General features: G+C 35.1%; 2 protein-coding genes and 1 long non-coding RNA gene across 3 annotated transcripts in view; all 3 read right to left on the bottom strand.

Annotated features, from left to right (window-relative positions):
- Positions 1–24,746, bottom strand: part of LOC140163300 (uncharacterized) — a 113,201-nt gene that overhangs the window by 24,928 nt on the left and 63,527 nt on the right. The gene's annotated exons all lie outside the window — the stretch shown is intronic.
- On the bottom strand, positions 4,876–16,537 carry LOC140162382 (protein psiQ-like). Its single transcript, XM_072185585.1, has 14 exons — positions 16,309–16,537; positions 14,969–15,091; positions 12,923–13,033; positions 10,883–10,963; positions 10,237–10,350; positions 9,792–9,902; positions 9,160–9,255; positions 8,381–8,494; positions 6,417–6,527; positions 6,012–6,047; positions 5,778–5,891; positions 5,273–5,383; positions 4,958–5,029; positions 4,876–4,895 (listed from the first exon to the last, which is right to left on the bottom strand). Exons 1-14 carry the CDS (start codon positions 16,535–16,537, stop codon positions 4,876–4,878), a joined length of 1,443 nt encoding a protein of 480 aa, XP_072041686.1.
- Positions 17,587–20,025, bottom strand: LOC140162387 (uncharacterized). The gene is made up of 3 exons (XR_011860265.1): positions 19,917–20,025; positions 19,128–19,250; positions 17,587–17,649 (listed from the first exon to the last, which is right to left on the bottom strand). It is a non-coding gene; the product is annotated as an uncharacterized lncRNA (long non-coding RNA).

Below are 24,746 nucleotides of genomic sequence, written 5' to 3' on the forward strand. Positions count from 1 at the left end.
GGTGTTCGCCTAAATACATAAATAAAAAGAAATTCTTTAAATTATAAAAGGCGACGTAGAGTAATGCATACATAATAATAATAATAATAATAATAATAATAATAATAATAATAATAATAATAATAATAATAACACTAATACTACTACAACAACTACTACTACTACTACTACTACTACTACTACTACTACTACTACTACTACTACTACTACTACTACTACTACTACTACTAATAATAATAATAATAATATATAATAAAAAACAATTATAACAATAATAATATTTATATAGCTAAAACGTTTCTCACTTCTTTACTACTTTTGTTGAAATATTCCATTCAAGGGCAATTGTGACACGATCCATGGGGTGCCAAAGGAGGCATTTTTTGAAAAATGAGTTACTGTAATTATTACATTATACATACAATAGGCTATCATTGACTGAAAACACCAAAGGTCCAGCATACTTGGTTCTAAAGTTATGAAGTTTTTTGATGTCTATTTTCTTATGTATTTTATTGTAATTTACTCCATGTTTTAACCTTTATCTCAGTTTCAAATTTGACGCCTTTGGCCCCCATGGACCAGATCGTGTCACAATTGAAATAAAACCACATAATTGTTTATCTATTTATCTTACAATCTATCTCATCGGACATATCTCTGCAGTCATCTCTTCCATTACATATGAGTTGAGGAGGAATACACCGCATGTTAACACATCTGTAATGGTCTTCATTTGGGCATGGACCTAAAGGGGTTGGAACAGAAACAACATGCAATAAAGTTAGTGTTACCACATCATTGAATCAACTGCAAACACGAAATTAATTGTTCACAAGCGCCTATAATATTATGTATTGTACGCTCAGATACCCTTTATAAAGAATGGTATTATGTAGCTCATCGCAATTATGCAATGTATCACACAAAATTACCTAAATCCATATAAATGATTGATTACCAGCCTAAATATCATAAGAAAAGAAACATAAAGTAGAAATGTTCCTGTGCATCTTCCTTTTTAAAAAGCCACTGTTTTGAGTAAATAAAAAACACAATTTTACGCATTTCGCGTGCACTGACCCGTCTAGTATACCAAAATTTGGAGTCTACAATAATCTGAAATTGAAACTTTTTCTCCCGTCAATATATGAATGGAGCATAGTAGATATTTATTACGAATAGAACAGATAAAACAATGACATTACACAACTGACATGGCTTCTGTACACACATGTGACATCATATTTGTTCACAGATATACCTCAGCATGTCTTAGAAGAAAACTATTTAAAAGTTGAAATTCATGCTGTTCTAAGGATTTGTTGCATTTATCACTTTAAAGGAAATCTGTACCATAAACTAATCAATGGCTATATAGTTGCAATAATAATAAAAACAACAAACAGTAAAAGTCCCAAGCTTATATACGTCCAAATAAAGGAGAAATTCTTAATTCTTTACGACGATCAGCGGTAAGTTTGCAATCCATGGTGGCTACCATATTGATACCCGATGTGTTTTTATTACGCTGTAACGGCACCCCGATTTTGAAACCAGCGAAATCCGTGCCACAAGCCTCGTCCCTCGTGAACTTTGGTGACACGAAGCGAATACTACCAAAGTTCAGATTCAACATTCGTTCAAAAGAAAACGTGACAATTTTTACCCATAAAACTACAGAAGAACATACAAACATGTATTTTAAGTAATATTTATGATCAACAATGTCTTTTGAGAACGAAAAGTGTAAAAACAGCACTAAAACCAAAATTCGCTGCGAGGGTCGCGAATGCCATACAGCAACACACGCTCGCCGAAGGTAGCCGAGGGTCTGTGTGAAAGGTTACACTTTCGCTTGTGGCAGAAAGGATTCGCAAGCAGCTATCATGGCGGCTTCCATGAATCGCAGAAACGAAGGATTAAAAGTGCCTTTTCTTTGTTAGGAATATTCCGAAATTCATATAGACCGTCTGGTATGTTTAATTTAGGGGTATATAACTATATTAGCCATTGATTAGTTTATGGTACAGATTTCCTTTAAATATTACTATTATTATTAGTAATCATTCTGGAAACAAAAATTGGACTCACAATTTGTTTCATCTGCAATTGTTTCTTCGCAATCTGTAAAGGCGTCACAAACAAAACTGTCTGGAATGCATGGTCCGTACTCTGAACAGGAAAACTCCCCTGCATCGCATGAACCTAGAAACAAGAATGGGTTATATTGAATTTGTTTATATTCTTCTTTTAAATTGTAATAGTTCGGAGATTAGAGAAACACGTAACCATGGTAACACACACTATAGCAAAACATATATGTTAAGAACGAATCATGCTCTTTTTTAGAGGTAATAATAATGCCATCGTACATTTACACTTTGGTAATTTTATTATTTTGTCGGCCGGTCACCCACCTTTGCACAGTATTTTTGTGGGGCCTGAGAGCACATCAGACATATCGAATTGCATTCTGAATACCTTCTGATATCAAATAATTTTGACTTTTTGAAATTCGCGATATCCCATATCAAAAAATGAGACCTTTCCGGATAACTTCCCGATAGTCACCGGGTAGACACCGGAAAATTTCACATGCAAATTAGATAGGTAGCGGGTGACTACCCGATAAATTTTTGGGAAACCATAGTGGATACCTTTCAGGTAATAGGTACCGGATGACTACCCGATGACTTTTTTGGGTAGCTAGCGGGTAACTACCCGGTGACTTTTTTGGGGAACTAGCGGATAACTACCCGGTAACTTTTCGGGGACCTAGCGGATAACTTTTGGTGACAATATACCTGGTGACCTCTTTGGAGACTTCCTGTTGACCTTTTGGGGAATGCAGAAATACAAATTCATGAGTATGCACAAATTTATTAGACAGTTAGTAAGCTTATTATTGGAATTGTAGTTTTGGTAGAAATACAACTCTGTAGGCATGGCAGTTGAGCTTATAAAGTGCTATCTTGCAATAAGAAACTTGAAAGTGTACAATGCAATTGTAGTTATTGTACAAAAATATTCTTCTGATGTAATTTGGTTCACACCTTTATAAGGTGCATACCTTAATTAATGTACAACCAAATTGTTATCATATAGCATATGTATTACAGCATATAGCATTTACAGTACCTAAATGTGATGACACAGCCTATAATTTTTATATCAAATATTATAATTAATTTACAGCAAATAGCTTAACATAAAGCTTATATGCAGTTAATTGACACATTAGCTGATGATTAGTAATTTAATTGACATTAATTTACTGTCAAAATCATGTATGATTTACTAGAAAAGATATAAACTAAAACATTCAAATGTGTCATATATTATTATTAAGACTGCATCAATATACAAATCATTTCATACAAATTTTCCTACCTGCATTATCATATGGAATCAAGCATCCGATGCTTATATTCCTACAGCATGTTCAGATTAATTAGTGAACATCTTGTAATGTCCTACATGTAAATCCATACATTTTGGACCACAAATAACTTGAATATGCTGCACAAATGTATTCCAACTGCCAACAGCTATAGCTGCTCCATTTTGAATTGATTCAGTGACCTTTGACCATACACCCACCCACAATGCATTCTTAGGATGCTTTATGCTATTTTCAAGGTCAAATTAAAAGCGGATAACCACCGGGTAACTCCTGCAAAGAATCTATGTTTCTGGGAACCTTCTGGGTAACTCATTTGAAATATTTGAGTTTTGGGAGACTACCGGATGTCTACCCGAAAACTTTTGGATAACTCAATTAGGTATCCGCAAGGTATCCGCTAGCAGGCACTTTCGGATAACTCTGGAAAAGGTACCCGAAAGGTTTCTGATGACCACCGAATGGTCATCGGGTGGTCACCGGGAAACTTTTCTTTTTGCTATGGGATAATACAAATTTAATGGATGCATGAAAAAACTTTCCAAAAACTTGACAACCATCTTACAATTTCTCTCGTCTGAGTTATCACCACAATCGTCTACCTCGTTGCATATCATGTCAGGAGCAATACATCGGAGGTTATCACACCGGAAGTACCCTTCTTGTTTGCATTCACCTATAAAAATTGAACAACATTAATATTTATATTTAAGAGAATTAACAGTATAATGGTACATGACATAGCAGTGATTTATATGGGCAATGTTGACCAACAATGACTATACAAATCTGGATATAGTCACACTTTGTATTGTCATTGACCATACAAATCATGACATAGTCATGATCTGTATGGTCAATGTTTAAGGAAAGGACACCTTTATTGTTGCGGTAAGAGGTATGTCATTTATTCTTTTACATATTTAAATGCACTATCAGCATAATCAGCAATCCCGTGAATAGATAAATTGAAAGTGGTTAATTAAAGGTGAAGGATAACATTTGTTACTAAAGAAATGAAATAAAACATGTGAATCGCCATTGCGGCATGTCTTCAAAAGGACACACTCACACTTAACTTTTACACTCATTTCGGATACACTTTGTACCCGTCGCACCACCACGGCGGTAAATATAACCCTCCCCCTACATCCTGACTATTCACCCTAAAATACATACTACGAAGGATATTCCAAAGAGATATAAATATATTGCTTGACAAGCTAAGTGACAACTTACCATAATTATATTAAATACATACATACATTAAATATGTTTCGAACAATAAAACTAGTATACTTTCTGGTCTAGTGGATATTGTAACTTAATTACATTTGACTCACAATATCTTTCATCTTCATATGTTTCATTGCAATCTACAAACTCGTCACAAATATATATATTTTCCATGCATTCTCCACCAGGTGAGCATGTAAAGTGACCGTCATCGCAAAGACCTGAAAAAAAAAGAACTATTCATATAAATAAACAGCTCATCAGAATCATGTGAACACAAATATTGAGAAAACAAGATAGTTCGAAATGACAGTTTACCTGAATCAGTTGTCATAAATACCTCTGCTGTACTAGGTAGGAATGATGTAGTGGGTGACTTTGTGGTTGGACCTAAATTGAAGAAATCGAATGATACTCTGGTTTAGGCAAATGTTATGATTTTACAGATACACACATATACATATGAGCTATAGAAATAGAAACTTGCAACTTGCTCTGCCCAATGGAGCAGATATACTGAACTAGGCCACATACAACATGACCTAAACTTTTGATAAAAAATTGGCATAACAGCAATAATCATATGGTGTAACAATTGGCCTCCACTTAGTTTACGAAATACAATAAGCTTACAATTTGCCTCATCTGAGTTGTCGCCACATTCATCTATCCCATTGCAGAACAGTTCAGGAGCAATACATCGTGCGTTAGGACACCGGAGATCGCCTTCTTTTGGACATGCACCTGTAGGTCAGTAAAAACCTATACGTTAATCTTATTATGTTTTAAAAAATGGCTTGTAATTGTGTTATGCTTATGCACCTGTCACACATCGCCGGATTGGTTTAACGTAGTAATTACGTTGTTGTTTGTTTTATTTTATGTCCTTGTATCATCCGCCAAATGCGTTTCTTGTTAGCTGTTGTTTGTAAGTCCGTCGGCACAAACATGTTTTGAACATGTTTGTAAATTGTCCGATGAGTGTTCGTATTCTTTTGTCTATTCCATGAGTTTGTTCCTTATTCTTTCGTTTATATGCTGCAGGTCTTCGGGAGGGTTCGCTTGTGCTGGCAACAGATGCATTACTGGCGAATGTAGGACGGAGTTCAAGCTATAATTATGACAATATTTTACTTACAATCGATTTCATCTGCAACTGATTCCTCGCAATCTACCACAGCATCACACATATATATTTCTTCTATGCATGATCCGTTAAATGAACAGGGAAAGAAATCGCTTTCGCATATACCTGTAAATAAAAGATACATAATGTGATTTTAATTTACATTGATGAGTAGGAAGCAATCATAATTTCAAATTACACATTACAGGAGGACAAACACGTCAAAGTATTTTTATTGTAACGTACCTGCAGTGGTTGGTTCTACTGTTGGCGTGGTCGGGCCTAAATAGAAAATAAAACAGTTAAGGATATACTCGTTTACAATGTCGTTTTCATAATGTATAATAACAACCATTTTTAGCATTATACTTTGAGTTTTGTATACGAGCCTGCATTAACGAAGCTTTTTCTTCTCGCTATCCTTTGCCAACCAAATCAACTTCCAAATACGATTAAATCAAAAGGCCCCTACTTTTGAAGGCTATTAGGCACATATAACATTAAAGATTGAGGTCACATCCCTGTCTGATGATTTAAAAAATAGTCGTACAAAGGAGTGAGATATTGGATTAAGTGATAATTTCGTTCTGAGGTTGATTTCAAAAGAGTTGATTGACAACGAATAACGCGTATTATATATGACTGTCTTACAATTTGTCTCATCGGAGTTGTCGCCACAATCATCTTCCCCGTCACATATCAGGTCAGGAGCAATACATCGTATGTTGGCACACCGGAAATACCCTTCCACTGGACATGGACCTAAAACATCATGTTTGAGTTAAATTAGGAAGTATTTATTAACGCAGTAATAAAATAGTAACATGGTATACGTACTTGATCTGATAATGAGTTTAAGGCGACGCGATCTTTTGTTGGTCGAAGCAACCAAAAAATCAAGTTTCATTGTCAATATATTGTTGAAAAATAACACATTGATGTCTTGCAAAAGTTCATTCTACAAATCATATACTTTGAAAAATTGCTAGATTTATTGTTGTTAATGAGTTTTACAAAAATGTTGTTGTTTCAGCCCTCTTTACAACAAAACTCTGTAATATTTTAATTCTTCTACACACTCGTTATGAAATAATCAATGCAATGTTTTTGACAAAGCTCACTACCATTCACAAGATGCTGTGAACTACCAAATCCCAACAGTTTAAAATAGTTGCTAACCTTAACAATCACATATCATTAAGGACAATCTTAGGACAAGAAAACATGACCAGTTTTGGACGTGCGGACGCTATGGACCACAACGGCCTCATCCAAATACCATAGTTCAATAACCTCAATTAAACAATAGAGCAAAATTTGACCTCAAGTTGCAGAGTATGAGTTTTTGTACCCAAAATCAAATTTTCAAAGGTCATTCAATGAATGTAAAAATGTATTGGGGTTAAAGAACTATGTCCTAGACAGATGAGCCTGTGGATTCTAGTAGGATGGGATGGATGATATTTTACACACTGCCCACAAGTAACCATTGGACTTAGAATAGGTGCACATACCCTATAGAGGAGTAACTTTTAAATACAAGAAATGTCTGAATTTCTAAGTTTGCTTTCTGCAAATGACTGGAATTCCAGTTGCCGTTACTGGAAAAGGCCCGGGAATGCAATTAAATCGATGAAATATCATGGAATCATCCAAATGAGCCTCTCAAATTATGGATTTCAAAAGTCTGGATTTCCTAAAATAAAGCAAATGTTCCCCAATTGCATTAAATCATTTAAATTTTTGATCATGAGTGGTATCATGTTGCAGACCTTTAACACTATACACGATGAATTTGATTTAGAGAATAAACGATAGGAATTTTTATTTTGACTATGTTCTACCGTTTTTGACTATGTTCTAGACGACAGGCAGGCCCAATATTTTGAGAAGTGGATACCGGCGCGATTGTCCAATCAGATTATGTGTCTACGTAATAGACCACTCCCACTGACTAAGAATTGCTATTATTTGTTAAGTTGAGAGATATCGCCGATTGAAGACTATTTTAAATACGGTCTAATGGTTCGTTATTCAATATTAGGTAGAATAGATGTTTCCCCATCTAAGCCTGCTTACGATTACTTACGATATGTTTTCAATACAATCATCTCTTAAAGCCATATTATAACATTTGCTGAGGAAGACGCCCTCACAATTTTTAAAATTCCTTTTTTACACGATTAAATTGTACTTTATTAAACCAATATACCCTGCAAAAATCAAGACTCTAGGTGCTGTAGTTTTGTCAAAATCCAAGATTTTAAATAAAACGCCGGAATCCGCGCTTTATTATTACGATGGAATTATTAGTCGAACGCATACACGATGTTCATAACACACAGTACGTACGGCGTGCGGGACGTTGATATGACTGAAGGAGTGGTACGTATTGGCGACATGTGCGCTGGTAGTAAATTCCCATTTTCTTTGCGTTGCCGTAGTTGTTCGGCTCCAAATTAAAAGGGGATATATCTGACAGTAAAAGCTAACATCTTATGGCAAAGAAATGCTAATCTATTTTGTTTGAAAATGTTATAATATGGCTTTAATACGATAATGTACATTTTTAAAATCCCATCTGATTTGAGTTGGATAAGTTCAAAGCGACTTACAGCCCATTTCATCTTCCCTGGTTTCGATGCAATCTATAAGTGAATCACACTGTAATCCTTCATCAATACATGGTCCATCAGACGAACAGGCAAAGTTGCCAATATCGCATGGATCTAACACGAAAAAAGTAAAAAGTAAATCCCACAAAATTGCGTCGTCTCAGCCTTCACCTATCTTTGCATTTTTACTTCGGAACTTGTTTTCTATGACTTTGCCTGGGAGATGGGGGTGGTGGTGGTGGTTAGTCGCCGCTATAAAGGGTGCGTGAGGCAACTCAAATTACCTGAAAAGCTCGAGCGTACACAAAAGAGACTTCGCGCCTAAGATGAGTGATGTCGCTAGGTCTGAACGCTGTACCAGCGTTAGCTGAATTCAAGTATGCTTGGAGAGTACAGACATGGAATATTCTAATCTATGTGTAATTAATCTATGGGTTTTTTATGTATCGCTGAGATTACTCCACAAAAGGGTTGCCTATGTATGCGGCAGTGCATGAAAGTGGCGTAGCGTCATAGGGGCACGGCTTGTGCCCCCACTTAGACCCTGTGTCCCCCAATCATGGTCGGTGACCTCCCCATGTGATGACACACGCTATGCCACTGGTTCATGACCCAGACATTTCACACGTTATGCCGTCATTCAATCCCTAGGAATGACCTTCGCACTGTTTTAATGAACTAGGAGCCAGTAAAAAGTACACAATTGTTTAAGGCATGGTAATGTAATGATGAATTGGCGCAGAATGAAGTACATTGGTAGGCGTTAAGGAACAACATACCAGATTCAGTTGTCATTGCGAATTCGGTGGTAGTTTGTGGTTTTGTGGTTGCCAACAATGTCGTCAATGGTTCCGTCGTAGGCTCTAGTGTTGGACCTGAATTGAAAACAAATAGTAGAATGACTGAAAACTGATCCAAATACAATCGGTAATATTAAGGGTTCAGAACCAGAAAGCCGTAACTCACCATGACCAGCTCTCACAAAATGTGTATAAAGTTGGCTCCTTGCTTTGGTCTTCAAAAATCAATATTTCCTCCCCAATGTCTTTTGTTTTCTATTGAATTACAATTGACCTTACAATCCATTTCATCACAGTTATTGCCGTATTCATCTTCACCATTACATATCAGGTCAGTGAACAGCTCTTTTCAGAGCCACCAAAACCTTTAAATTACAGATAGGAGAGATCTGCTTGTTCTCTGTTGACAAGGGGAATCAGTAGGCATGGGGCGGCCTACATGTCTCATTATTAGGTACTTTGTCAAAGTCAAAGTCGGAGTTACTCCTGACGAAAGCTTGGCAGTTCTAAACTTGTGCGACGGCGAACCCGCTAAAACCGACTAATCAACCTGATATTAATAATTAATCATATTTCGTAATTGAAATAGAAATTAGTACAATTGATCTTACAATTCATTTCATCCGAGTTGTCGCCGCATTCATCTGCACCATTACACATTAGGTCAGGAGCAATACACCGTAAATTAGAACATCGGAAATCGCCTTCCTGTGGACATGGACCTATAACACGTGTAAGGGCTTGAGTTAACATAGTTAATAGTATGAACATGAATGATATGTAGTAAGGTAACCGTAGGTGACAAAATTTTATCAGAGAGCTATAAAGTAGGGACATTCAAAATCAGCATTTTGTGGTAGATAAGAAAACTCAATTTTGTATACATCTCAAGTCAAAAATCAAAAGTTCTCGAAAAGTTCTTTAAATCAAAGGTTCTTCATAAATGAAACTAAATATCTGTAGAAAACTTACTGAGAATAACAAAAACATTGTGAAAATATGATACTATTTATTGGTTAATATTTGATTTTGCACTTTTTTGGCAATTGGACTCACAGCCGATCTCGTCTGTTTTTGTTTCTTCGCAATCAAGATATTCGTCGCAGACAAAATGGTCTGGAATGCATGGCCCCTTAGCAGAACAAGCAAACCAGCCTAAATCGCATGGATCTGGAAAAGAAAGTTTGGAATCATGACATTTGAAAGAACATGTATAGTATCGTAACTAGTCATAACGAAATAGTCGGATAGAACTTGCTTGTGAATGTAAAGTTGGGTATTACTAAAAGTTTTGGGTTTTTTAGGTGTACTGAATAAAAATATAATAGGTGAACAATGGACGCAGTTAAAACCTATTTCAAAATATTCCTAAAGACAGAAATATTCAAAAACAATTAAATTGACCTATCTACTACTAATCAGTCTGAATTTCTTGGCGAAAAGGCAAACGGTTGTTATTGGCTCCGAATCCTTGTGACTTGAGGAATATTTTAATATAGCTTTTAACCAAATCAGAACAATATGGATTGAGTTTTGACACCAGATTATAATTTTCATCATATTTCTTATGCCCACAAGGCACTTTTGACCTCCCAACATGTTAGGCATCAAACAAGAAAATGTTAGTCACACCCAACTTTACACTAAAAGGAGGCATCTACTAGACTAAAAGATATCATAAGACATATACAACTCGACTTACTTGGATCGATAGTAGTAGCAGCTGGTGTTGTGGGACCTAAGTTCAAAGAAAATGTACGAGATTTAAACAAAATACAATATACTTCATACAAATAACTTAAAACAGAATTTTCAAGTTACAAAAGTATTTTAAAACGTCTTCCTGGGTGAACCAATGCACGTGAATCCCAAAAGTTCCAAAAACAAACATGAATGCACGTGAATCCCAAAAGTTCCAAAAACAAACATGAACCCTTTAAAGATGCATTACAGATTTTGTAGCCTTTTTAGCAGAGAAACTGACAATTAAGGTTCCTCAGAGTGACCAAAGGTCCATTATTAATGGTTCCTTTCTGCTGAAAGGACAAATTAATAATAATAATAATAAACCATTCTGCAACTGTTTTCCCGTAAGAATGTATGTTACAATTCAACTTTGTGCTCTGTCCTTGTCTCGTGTCTCTGTTAAGTTGTATATCTGGAAAAATAACGTCAATACAACGTCGGATCGTTGTATAATGGGTGTAGGCTAGTTGTTTATGATCGATTGTTCATAATGACGTTATGACGACGTTAAACCAACCAAAATGTACAAACAAATTATGTGATTACAACGTTGAGCCAATCGATTGACGTAAATAAAGTCCATACATGATCGATTGTTCATAATGACGTTATGACGACGTTAAACCAACCAAAATTTACCAAAAATTATGTTATTACAACGTTGAGCCCATCGATTGACGTAAATAAAGTTCATACAACCATCCTACAGCCATTACAACATTCCAATCTTGTACTGAGGTGATTTTCCCGACGCGCCCACTTTATTCTATTTAAATTGATGACACACAGAAGTGAATCATTTGTGTGCGATTTATGGAATCGGATAGCAACGTTTGCATAGTATTTTTTTGTGGAACATGAGACCACATCAGACACACCAAATTGCATTCTGCATACGAGAAATGTCCTTCTGATATCAAATATCTATATTATAATACGCTATTCTCTGTTTGTCTGTTTGTCTGTGACTGCTAATGTGAGGCCGCCGTGGGTCGCACGGGGCCCAAACTCGGTGGGTGGGTGCAGTTCTGTCCTGGCAAGAAGAAGTTTATGTTTGTTAAGTCATCTGACCCCGGGGCCCCCTCCCAGGGGTCATTTGAGGTCAAATTACTAAAAACTGTTGTGTGAGGCTGTAGTAGGTCGTACGGGGCCCAAACTCGGTGGGTGGGTGTAGTTCTGTCCTGGCAAGAAGTTTTGGTTCGTTAAGTCATTTGACCACGGGGCCCCCTCCCAGGGGTCATCTGAGGTCAAATTACTAAAAACTGTCATACGGGCATGAAACTTGGTGGGTACAGACAACATTTAGAGCCAAAATTTTGAAAGGTCATTTTGGGGTCATCCAAGGTCACCCACAGGTCATTTGAGGTCAAATTAGTAAAAACTGTTGTATGGGCATGAAACTTGATGGGTACAGACAACATTGAGAGCCAAATTTTTGGAAGGTCATTTTGGGTCATCCGAGGTCACCCACGGGTCATCTGAGGTCAAATTAGTAAAAACTGTTGTATGGGCATGAAACTTGGTGGGTACAATCAACATTTAGAGCGAAATTTTTGGAAGCTCATTTTGGGGTCATCAGGGTCATCTGAGGTCAAACTGTCATATGGGCATGGAACTTGGTGGGTACAGTCACCATCAGCCAGGTAATCGTGCCCCGGGATCGTGCCCAGCCGAGAACCGCCAAATATGGGTAACCACCTAGTAATTTATATTTTTGAAATTCGGAATAAAATACAAATGTTACGGCAAGTTATTAAAAAATTATATTTTTCATATTGTTGACATTAAACAGATCACTGTTAAATGTCAAAAATATCAATTTTTAATAATTTCCCATAAAATTTGTATTATATCGCAAATTTCAAAAATTCAAAGTTAATTGATACAAGAAGGACTTTCCACGTATTCAGAATGCAAGTTGATCTCATGTCCCACTATATACTGTGCAAACGTTGCTATCCTATCCCTTAAGTGAGGAACAAAATAACAATATTACAGTCTGTCTCATCGGAGTTGTCACCACAATTGTCTTCCCCATCACATATCCGCTCAGGAGCAATACACCGCAAATTGCCACACCTGAAGTAATCATCTATAAAGCAGGGACCTGCATAGATTCGATTAAAAACATAAGTATAATTGAGAATAATATTTTTCATAAAAAAGAAGATATATATATATATATATAATTATAAATAAGCATGATTAAACAACAAAAACATACATTTAGGAGGCTGAGAAAACTTTTTTTGGAAATGAATGTCTGCAAAGTGAACTATCAGGCTTCACCAGTAACTGAGTGTCGCATCACGATATTTTCTTGTCGGCAATATAGCGTTATTTACGTCGGGATTTTATCGCGATATAATTCGACGAATTAAACTTAAAAACTGTGTAAACTGTACCCAAAGGTATACTATCATGATCGTGATGACATGTCTGCTTTTGAACAAGTTTGATTCACCCATTTAAGCAGTGGCGTAGCCAGGATTTTGGAACCGAGGGGGCACAACTTGTAAAATTCAATTTCATTCACAATTTTTCATTATTTTTTTTACAATTCTCCACTTTTTTCTGTCACCCTGTGTAAAAAATAGTCTATTGTTAACCCAATTTTTTTCACCAACGCCTTACGTCTACCGACGGCCTTACATGAACCGCCGGCCATGACGGCCCCCTGCCCCCCTGCCACTGCATTTAAGCATGTTATGCTTGGTGATATGTCCACGAGTGCCGCAGTGGCGTATCAGATATCAGTTGTCGGAGGGAGGGCGGATTTCCCGGCAGCCATTTTTGTAGCACAATAAAACCGAAAGCTTTCCATATTGAAAGTGAAATTTGTTGTATATCTCCAATTGTACACTTTTTAGCCACAAATCAAGGTAGAGAGTAGATGGAGCCGACCAGCTCAGTAAGAGCTTTTGTTTAAAGCACGTCTCTTGTTCAGGTACCTATATCCTGCATGAAACCGACTGAGCCCCCGCCACCCCACTGATACGCTACTTGAGTGCAGAATCACATCTAATCAATGGTAACAGTGATAATATACTGCTCCAAAAAAGTATACTTTCACTTGGAAAAACAATCACAATTTCAAAACTGAACCATATTGGGGTAAATTTGTTTTTGTAATGGATGCACCATCTAATCTTGCACATTATGACACGCCATTGAATCAAATGTGACCCCAGGAAGTAAAATTACAAGCAATTGAATAGAAGAAGGTCCAGTTTTAAAAGTGACAAACTGGCCTATACAAGGCCAAAAAAGATTCCAATAAGCGCAACAAAGAGATAACACAGTTTCTTCAATGAAGCTTTATTTAAAGCAGAAGTTTTTACTTCCCTGTACTTTTCATAACTTACATTTTATTTGTCAGATCTTTTGTTTCGGTTTTCTCTAGCTCCTTTTGTTTTAAATTAGAAACACGGACAAATTAGCCATTCGCCACTCTCAAACCAGATGTCTAGTCCGTGGAGTATTAACTAGGCCAGTTTGTCACTTTCAAAACTGGACTTTCGTCTAAACAAATGTAACTTTGCTTCTTGAAGTCACATTGGATTAAATGAGGTGTCATAATGTGCTGGATTAAATATTGCATCTATTACAAAAACAAATTTACCCCAATATGGTTCAGTTTTGAAATTGTGATTATTTTTCCAAGTATAATGATACTTTTTGGAGTAGTATATATATTCGTACATGTCTAAACATGAGATTTTGACAAAACAAAACAAATAACAAAGTAAAAAACAAAACAAAAATTAACAACATTCAATGGCGGCACCAGGATTTCTTCGGGGAAGGGGGCATTGGGGAAAAGGGGAAAGGGGGGGAGCAAAATCGACAAATTTTGCGCAAAATGGCAAGTTGAAATTTACGTAATTTGGGGGTTTGACTCAAAAGTGGGTGGGGGCCAAGAAAAATATGGGGGGCAAATTTCCCTTGCCTTTCGTAGCATCGCCACTGACAACATCAACAATAAAAAAACATGTTTCTAGGCTGTAATTTGCTCAATACAGGAATGAAACGTTTGACTCACAATCATATTCATCAGCCTTCGTTTCATCGCAATCTATATGTGAATCACATTGGTGTCTGTTTTCAATGCAAGGTCCCTCACGTGAACAGGCAAAGAAACCTATTTCACATGGACCTGAAAAACCTGCAAAAAGGAGAAAAAAGAGTCTTTCAAACAGCGTCAATTTGGATGCAAGGCAAGTATTGGCAGGTATTAAAACTCACAACAGAGTAAAAAGTTTCAGAAAGCTTCTGTTTGTGCTAGAAAATGTTATACAAGTTCAGAATAACAATATATAGTGTTCAAGGTATCAAACTAAAGCTGGGCACTACTTGTATCAACTATAATACTTGTGTATCACCACGTTTTCTATCTATTTAAAAAGGGCTGTGCAAGTTTTACCAAAATGTGTTCAAATCCCGGTTTATTTCACTGCCCAATACTTGTCCAATTTACATTTTACATTTTACAATTTAATAATACAAATAATAAAAGCGAAAAACGAGAACAAAACATTTGGCGGAAACATTTATAACGTTAAACTTTAAGTTGAAGTATTCGCAAAATCAAGTGATATTTGCTGTTTCATTCGGATATCAATCAAGTGCTTATTATCTGAGCTTATTCCCGTGATGTTTTGATTGAGGAAGTTTGAATACTACTACTTCCAATCCAGAAAACTACAGCACTAATTTTTATTCCGTTTTGCCAAGTGAAACAGAGCTAAATCTTAATCATTTATGAAAGACGAATTTTAATATTTGCTAAATTTTTGGAATAAAGGGCCATGCCGATAACGTGCGTGTTGGGGCGTTTTTCGTATGCTGTGATAATCAACCCAAAAGATCTTTTTGATAACCAATTATCAAAATAACATATAATACTAAAATTAGGAGCTAACTCTTAGCCTATACGCAGGATTTTGCCTACTGTTCCAAGTCTTTGAATTTTGCGACTACAATATTGTAAGAAAGGACAGAATTGCCCATTACCACTTAAACTATTGAAAATAGACTATTATTGCCAGTTACAACTAACTAAAGGGTTAGGATTTGGCCATGTTTCATTCGGCAAACCAAGATAATGTTTTTTTTTAATTAGTGCTATATTTTTTCTGGAATCAAGGGTAGTATTGCCTAATACGACCCCGGGGGAGGCACTTAACACAAATGACCATACGGGTATGTTCCCCCGGAAGACCACCCTTTTTGGATTTCACAGCTCCGAAAGACCCCTAAATTTGACCAAAATAGAGCTCCGAAAGACCCTTGGATACGACAACATTACGACAATGATGTTTTAATTTATTGAACACTTAGAAACATTTTGCTTACATGAAGTCCCAGTAATAAATTACTTACCCAAAATTAACACTTCAACAACATATGTTATACCAGGGATAAGTCCTGTTATTGTTACAGTTCGGTCTTCTGGTGGCACTGTAGTTGTGTTCTGCCATTCCTCAGAGCCTTCCTCCTTATATTGGATAACAAAACCCAATATGTCGTCGTTGTGATGCTCTGGCCAATTCCAGAATATGATGGCAGATTCAGTACGGGGTTTTACCATCAACATTGATAACCGACTCATTTCTGTGCAAGAAAGAAATAATTAGGAAAATTCAAAAAAGAAGAATTCAAATACGAAGAAGAAGAAATATAAAAACGAAAGAAGAAGAAAAAAAAAGAAGAAGAATAAAACATACAAAAAAAGAAAAGAAAGAAAGAAAGTAAGTAAGTAAGTAAGTAAGTAAGTAAGTAAGTAAGTAAGTAAGTAAGTAAGTAAGTAAGTAAGTAAGTAAGTAAAGAAAGAAAGAAAGAAAGAAAGAAAGAAAGAAAGAAAGAAAGAAAGAAAGAAAGAAAGAAAGAAAAACGTTTGACAGTTTTGCCCATTTGGCTAAAGATAGGCATTTTTCACCATAATTATGGTTTGCGTTTTGATGTACATTAATATCATTAAATCTGATTCATATACTTTTATTTCAAATATTGTTTCATACATGTTATTCTGGAAATAGGCCAATCACTTCTTAATTCTTTTAGTTGCGAAGTTTCAAAATTTGAAGAAAACAAAAACATCTGAAGGAAAAAAAGCAAGGGAAGCGTCTATGATGCGTATTCAAAATAAATCCCACATTTTACAAGGAATTAATTAGGACTTATAATCGATCAGTCCCGTTGTTGCTATGCAGATCCAATTGGTTCAAATACCGAGTACGAGTATGCGTCGAATCGTGTTTCTTGAGCAACAAGTGTTATGCATATATTAACCTATTACATACACCAGAAAAAATCACGATTTTTGCTATCTTTATACAAAATTATCACTAAAAATGTTGGAAAATGTTGTGTATAAAATGAAGTAGTGAGCGCAAAAAGACCGTAAGTCCACTTTGCCCCTCAACATGTATAAACTAAAGTTACGTATATTTTTTTAAAGGGTTTTATAACGTTTAATACATGTTCCAGGGTGAAAACATCATGAAAGTTGTGAAAGGTTTGTTTTGGCCCCTGAACATGTATAAAACATTACCGAACTATACGAAACTAATATGCAAATTTAATGTATACATGTTGAGGGGCCAAGTGGACTTACGGTCTTCTTGCGCTTAGGTCTCCAAATATAACTATTGCACATACCTGGCATCGGGACTGTTGTTGGGTAAATGGTCGTAATGGTCGCTTTTGTTGTAGGTGGAGTTTCTGTTGTAAAAAGTTAAAGAGCAATTAGCAGGGGCGTAGCCAGCTTTCTTGGTCGGGAGGGGGGGGGGGTGCAAAATAACATTTTGGGGGCACAGACGAAAAAAATTGCAGTTGCATCATACAATATATAGAGACTGTATGTCTTCGAGCTTCCCGAAAAGGGCCTTATTGGGATGGTGTGCGCGCGTAGCGCGAAAAAAAATGGTATTTTACACCATTTTTCGCCCATTATCCGGCTAAAAAAGGGCTTTATTGTTACAATGTCAATGTGCGCGCGTAGCGCGGACATTTTTTTTTATTTTACACTATTTTGGCCCTGAATTTTGCTAGAAAAGGGGCTCCTTGCCTTTTTCTTTTTCCTTTGCCCTCCTGATTTTCTCTTTCATTTTTGTCAGGGGGGCACCTTTTCTTTCATTTTTTTTGTCAGGGGGGCACTCTGCCCCCCCTGCTGGCTACGCTACTGGCAATTAGTGTTCCAACTCACCCGAAAAGTCTTGAAACTGCTAATATGTTGTGAACTATGAACTATACTTACACTGGTATTACAACCTATTAATAGCGTTTCGTCAGATTATCCAGGTAAAATTGGTAACATTAATTTACATTCAAAGGCATTTTAACTCTAGATTTCAGTTCACGTCATTTTTCATAAATGACAAAATGAAAAATAGTAAAATGAAAAGATCAGAGTATTTAAATAAACGTTAACAACATTAGAGTCTTTGTCCAAAATGTCTCAAAAACGTTATGAGGCCAAACATGACATTCATCTTTAAACGTCCAGGTCATTTAGTCGTATTGAATTATAGGTTAATAAACGCGTAACACTGGTTGGGAGTGAAAATGTACAAAATAATGAACGCATACTGATATGTTGATGCATCTAATGTACGAGCCCCGTAGGGGAAAGTGCATTGGACACATCAACATCTCAGTACAAGTGCATTATTTTGTAAAATTTCTCCAGCAACAAGGGATACGCATACATTAATACCTATTTCATATCACGATTTTTGCTATCTTTATACAAAATTGTCACTAAAAATGTTGGAAAATGCATCCACCCGCAAGAAAATGAACGCGTCCGAAAATACTGGGCGTTCTACGCGGAGTGCGCGCCCGTTCATTTATACAATATTTATGCACGGCTTGCAATTTACTAACGTTTACTCTGATTGGTTCTCATTATCTAATGTGATGTAAAGTCATTGTACTGATGTGTCAGTAATACGACAACTGCTGTGGTGGGGGCACGAGGTTGAACCCCAAATGAGTTATTTTAACCCATAACCCCCATCCCCATCCGCCTACTGGTGTAAAATGTTTGAGTTCAAAAAATAATAAAATAATTTAGATTTCGAATCCGAAGACAATAGAAAAAATAGCTATTCGAGAAATGCTGCCAATATTCCCAAACTGGTGGCTTATATTTAATGTTAAAAAACGTGTTTTTAGCTATAATTTATAGTTTTACATACCGATACATACAGTACCATCTCCGCTATACCCAATATTGCATGCACACGAGAAGGAACCCATGGTATTGGCACATGTTGCATCGCCATGGCAGTTGTGTTCGCCATCTGTACACTCATTTACATCTGTTAAAATATCATAAATAAACTTGAAATGTATAGTTTAAAGTGGGATAGAATAGTACCATTTTCTAAACATAACTTCTAACCATCTAGAAATGGTTAGAAATGAAACAAATTCGTGAATACCAAGATATTGGGCCCGTATTAGCTGCTAGATGATTGTGAATCTCCGCGTGTCGGCATAGTAAAGATTAATTATACCTAGCAAACACACAAAGATTTAAAAGGTTTAAATGTTTGGTTATATTTTCTTTATATAAAGGCTAGAGAAATGTCTTAATAACATTCATATAATATTTTTGAAACCGTGATGAAAAACATAATAAACGTATTTATGATATAACCCGACATTCAAATGTTATTAACAAGTTTTGAATAAACGTTCTAAGAACATTTTTTGTTTGCTACACATTACATAATGTAATATTGTCTGATTTGAGCAAACTCTTTGTTACACATGACAATTGAAATATACCTTTGAGTTATATTATATATTCTACATCCTCATTACCACCTGAAAGATGGGTGAACTGATTCCTCCATTCCTCATTCCCCACTTTGTCCTTTCAAAATAGAGATTTTAGCATCGGAAGAAAGCTCATATTTTTCTCTTAATCCCAGTAAAGTTTTAGTCCCAAATTATATTCCGTAGCAATACATATTACATACCAATACATTCAGTTCCATCTCCTCTATACCCACTATTGCATGCACACGAGAAGGAACCCATGGTATTGGTACATATTGCATCGTCATGACAGTTGTGTTCGCCATCTGTGCACTCATTTACATCTGTTGAAATATCATAAATAAACTTGAAATGTAGTTTAGTTTCATCAATGAAATGCGACGGTATAGTTCACTTTTTATAAACATAACTTCCAACTATCTTGAAATGATTTGAAAAGAAACAAATTCTCGAATGCCAAGATATTGAGTCCGTATTAGCTGCTAGATGAGTGTGAATCTCCTCATATGTGATGCGATCAAGCAAAATCAGTCGGAACTCGGAAATAATACATTTTCAGTTTCTTATAGAATAGTAAAAATCAGTTACAAAGCTGTATTTTGCAGAAACCCCCATTGAAATTGAACAACCAGTTCCAAAGATATGAGCAATCAAAGAGTTTCCACAACAAAAGGAAACAAAAGAAATATTTCTTTTGTTAATATCACAAAATCAATATTTCCGAGTTCGAATGATTTTGTTTGATCGCATCACATATAGGCATAGTAAAGATCAATTATACCTAGCAAGCACATAACGATTGTAAAAGGTTTAAATGTCGGTTTATATAAAGGGGAGAACAATATAATAACATTCATAAAATATTGTTGAAACCGTTATGCAAAACATAATAACGTTTCAAAAACGTATTCCTGATCTAACCCGATAGTTAAATGTTATTAAAACGTTTTGAATAAACGTGTTAAGACCATATTTTGTTTGCTGGGTAGTACGCATTACATAATATCATGTTGGCTAATTTGAGCAAACTTTTTGTTACACATGACAATTAAAATATATGTTTGAGTTAAACATATATTCTACATCCTCCTTACCACCTTATGTAAACATTGAAATAATTTAGATTTCGAATCAAAATAACAGAACCATTAACTATACGAGAAATGGTACCAGTATTGTCAAATAATCTAGGTCAAATAAACTTGATGTTTTAGATACAATTTATAGTTTTACATACCGATACATGCAGTGCCATCTCCGCTATACCCTCTATTGCATGCACATGAGAAGGAACCCGTGCAATTAGTTCATGTTCATAAAACATATTCTATATCTTTGTTACCACCTTAAAGATGGTGCCTGATTGATAGCCTCATCCCCCCATTTTGTCCTATCAAATTAGAGAATTTGGCAGCAGAATAAAGCTTATATTGTTGCTCATAATTTTTAGGCGAATTTTGAGGCCCAAATTATATTCCGTTTAGATATTACGAATGAAAAGGTGATAACTAATATCAAAACGACTAGTGTAATTTACCTAAAAACCTGGGAATCGGCTTATTTTGGTACAGGCCTCAATGTGAGGTCAAAACACAATACAAACAATCTGACCATCTACCTTTAAGTCAATATTAAAATAATTTAGATTTCGAATCTAGGAAATCTAGCATACCTATCTATAATATGGTGCCAATGTTTTCTATCAGTTTGGTTCAAATAAACTGGTGACTTATATTTAATGTTCAAAATAGAGGTATTTCTAGCTATAATTTAATAGTTTTACATACCGATACATGTAGTACCATCTCCGATATATCCTCTACTGCATGCACATGAGAAGGAACCCATGGAATTGGTACATGTTGCATCGACATGACAGTTGTGTTCACTATTTGTACACTCATTTATATCTGTTTAAATATCATAAATAGTGAAAGATTAATAGTATACATTACATAATTTTTTAATTTGACAATAACATAAAAAAAAAATGTTTGACTTAAAAAAATATATATTCTATACCCTCTTTACCACAAGTCAAAATTAAAATAATTTAAACTTCGAATCGAAATAATAGAACATTTAGCTATTCGAGAAATTGTGGCAATACTGTCAAATAATCTGGGTCAAATTAATAGGTGGCTTATATTCAATGTTCAAAAAGACGTGATTTTACATACCAATACATTCAGTACCATCACCGCTATACCCGCTATTGCATGCACATGAGAAGGAACCCATGGTGTTGGTACATGTTGCCTCGTCATGACAGTTATGTTCGCCATCTGTGCACTCATTTACATCTGTTAAAATATCATAAACAAACTTGAAATGTACTTTAGTTTCACAAAGGAAGTGCGATAGAAATTATAGTACACTTTTTTAAACTTAACTTCCAACAATCTTGAAATTATTTGAAAAGTAACAAATTCGGGGGTTCGTAGTAGCTGATAGATAATTGTGATAGTTAAAGTTAAGAGGATAATATTCAGGTAAAATATATACAGAAATTGACATAGTCATTTGTCTTTTTAGATGGCCCTGAAAAGGGTCGTTGAGAAATACTGCTGGCAAGTGAGACTGATTTATATCTGTGACACTGATTTATATCTGTGACACTCATTTATATATGAAGAGCTTTGTTTCAAAACCCCTTACATCCACTTTTGGCCAAATTGAGTTATTGGCATAATATTATAGTGGGGGTAAAAATACACATTTTGGTGGTTGTTTGACCTTCATACTACCTTCCCTTCCGGAGTTATTGCATATTTCCCGTTTGGGAAATCTTGGGAATTTCCGGAAATCTGAACTTCAAATGAATATAGAATTGTTTTGTTTTAAATTTTTGATGTATAATGGTAGTCTGGAATGTTCTTTACCTATTAAAACCAAAAGGAACTGTTTTTGGGTCACTATGTTTGAAAAAATCATCATTAATTAACAAAAGGTGTAGCTTCGGAAATACCCAAAAAATGTCATTTTCCCGAATTTAATTAAAAATTCATAATTAAAAAAGTAAATGAGATATTTCAATTTTTCTTTTTGATTTTCAAAGCATTAGTCAAGTTACATAATGTAGTGCAAACAAATGGGCTCAAATTTGATTGCAAAGGTGGTTTCTAGAAAAGGGGTAAATTTATTTTGTTGCAAAACCCCTTACATCCACAAAAGGTGCGATATGAAAGAAATAATAAAATAAATAGGAAGCCTTGAAAATAGTCCCAAACCTATTCTTTTAGTTTCTATTCATCAACACTTTATCCAATCCCAAATTGAATCAATACTTGCACAATTTAAAAAAGCTGTTTTTCTCAAAAAGTCAAGTGGATGTAAAGGGTTTTGCAAGAAAGCTCTTCATATGTAACACTCATTTATATATGTGACACTCATTTATATATGTGACACTCATTTATATCTGTGACACTCATTTATATATGTGACACTCATTTATATATGTGACACTCATTTATATATGTGACACTCATTTATATCTGTGACACTCATTTATATATGTGACACTCATTTATATATGTGACACTCATTTATATATGTGACACTCATTTATATCTGTGACACTCATTTATATCATAAATAAACTTGAAACTTCACCAAGGAACTTCCAACCATATTGAAATGATTGAAAACAAATAAATTCGTGAATATAAAGGTATTGGGTTCGCATTGGCTGCTATTTGATTTTGAATCTCTTCATCATCGGCATAGAAAAAATTAATAGTGTACATTACATAACATGATGTTGTTTAATTAACAATAGAACAATAACTATTCGGGAAATTGTGCTACTATTTTCTATCTTGGCTCACATAAGCTGGTGGCTTATATCCAATGTTCAAAATAGAAGTGTTAGTTACAATTATAGTTTTACATACCATAACAGGCAGTACCATCTCCGACATACCCAATATTGCATGCACATGAGAAGGAGCCTATGGTATTGGTACATGTTGCATCGTCATGACAGCTGTGTACGCCAATTGAACACTCATTTATATCTGTTAAAATATCATAAATAAACTTGAAACTTAGTTTATTTCACCAAGGAACTTCCAGCCATCTTGAAATGGTTGAAAAGGAACAAATTCGTGAATGCCAAGATATTGGGTTCGTATTGGCTGTTAGTTGATTGTGAAACTCTTCATCGACAGCATTAGTAAAAGATTAATAGTACACATTATATAACATCAAGCTGTTTAAGTAGAGCAAACATTTTGTTACACATGGCAATTAATATATATATTTGAGTTCAAAAATATATTCTCATTCTCTTTACCACCTAAGTGAAAAATAACATAATTTAGATTTCGAATCTAAACAATAGAACAATTAATTCAAGAAATGGTGCCAATATTTTCAATCAGTTTGGTTCAAATAAACTGGTGGTTTATATTTAATGTTCAAAATAAAGTGTTGTTAGCTACAATTTATAGTTCTACATACCATAACATGCAGTGCCATCTCCGCTATACCCAATATTGCATGCACATGAGAAGGAACCCATTGTATTGGTACATATTGCATCGTCATGACAGCTGTGTACGCCAATTGAACACTCATTTATATCTGTTAAAATATCATAAATAAACTTGAAATTTAGTTTATTTCACCAATGAACTTCCAACCATCTTGAAATGATTGAAAAGAAACAAATTCGTGAATGCCAAGGTATTAGGTTCGCATTGGCTGCCAGATGATTGTGAATCTGTTCATCGACGGCAAAGTAAAGATTAATAGTATACATTACATAACATCATGTTCTTTTAATTTCAGCAAACATTTTACTACACATGACAATTAAAACATATATTTGAGTTCAAATCATCCTCTTTACCACCTAAGTGAAAATTAAAATAATTTAGATTTCGAATTTAAACAATAGAACAATGAACTTTTCGAGAAATGTTGCCAATATTTTCAATCAGTTTGGTTCAAATAAGCTGGTGGCTTATATTTAATGTTCAAAATAAAAGGGTTGTTAGCTACAATTTATAGTTCTACATACCAATACA

The sequence above is a fragment of the Amphiura filiformis genome, chromosome 10, assembly GCF_039555335.1.
Source record: "Amphiura filiformis chromosome 10, Afil_fr2py, whole genome shotgun sequence".
In the NCBI taxonomy this organism is placed as follows: domain Eukaryota; kingdom Metazoa; phylum Echinodermata; class Ophiuroidea; order Amphilepidida; family Amphiuridae; genus Amphiura; species Amphiura filiformis.

Coding starts and splice junctions, on each gene's coding strand:
- LOC140162382 (XM_072185585.1), bottom strand. CDS start 16,537: ATGAGTCGGTTATCAATGTTGATGGTAAAACCCCGTACTGAATCTGCC. Junction 13,034..14,968: donor GAAGGCTGATGAATATGATT/GTGAGTCAAACG, acceptor GAATCTATGCAG/GTCCCTGCTTTATAGATGAT. Junction 10,964..12,922: donor CAACTCCGATGAGACAGACT/GTAATATTGTTA, acceptor ATTTGTATGAAG/TATATTGTATTTTGTTTAAA.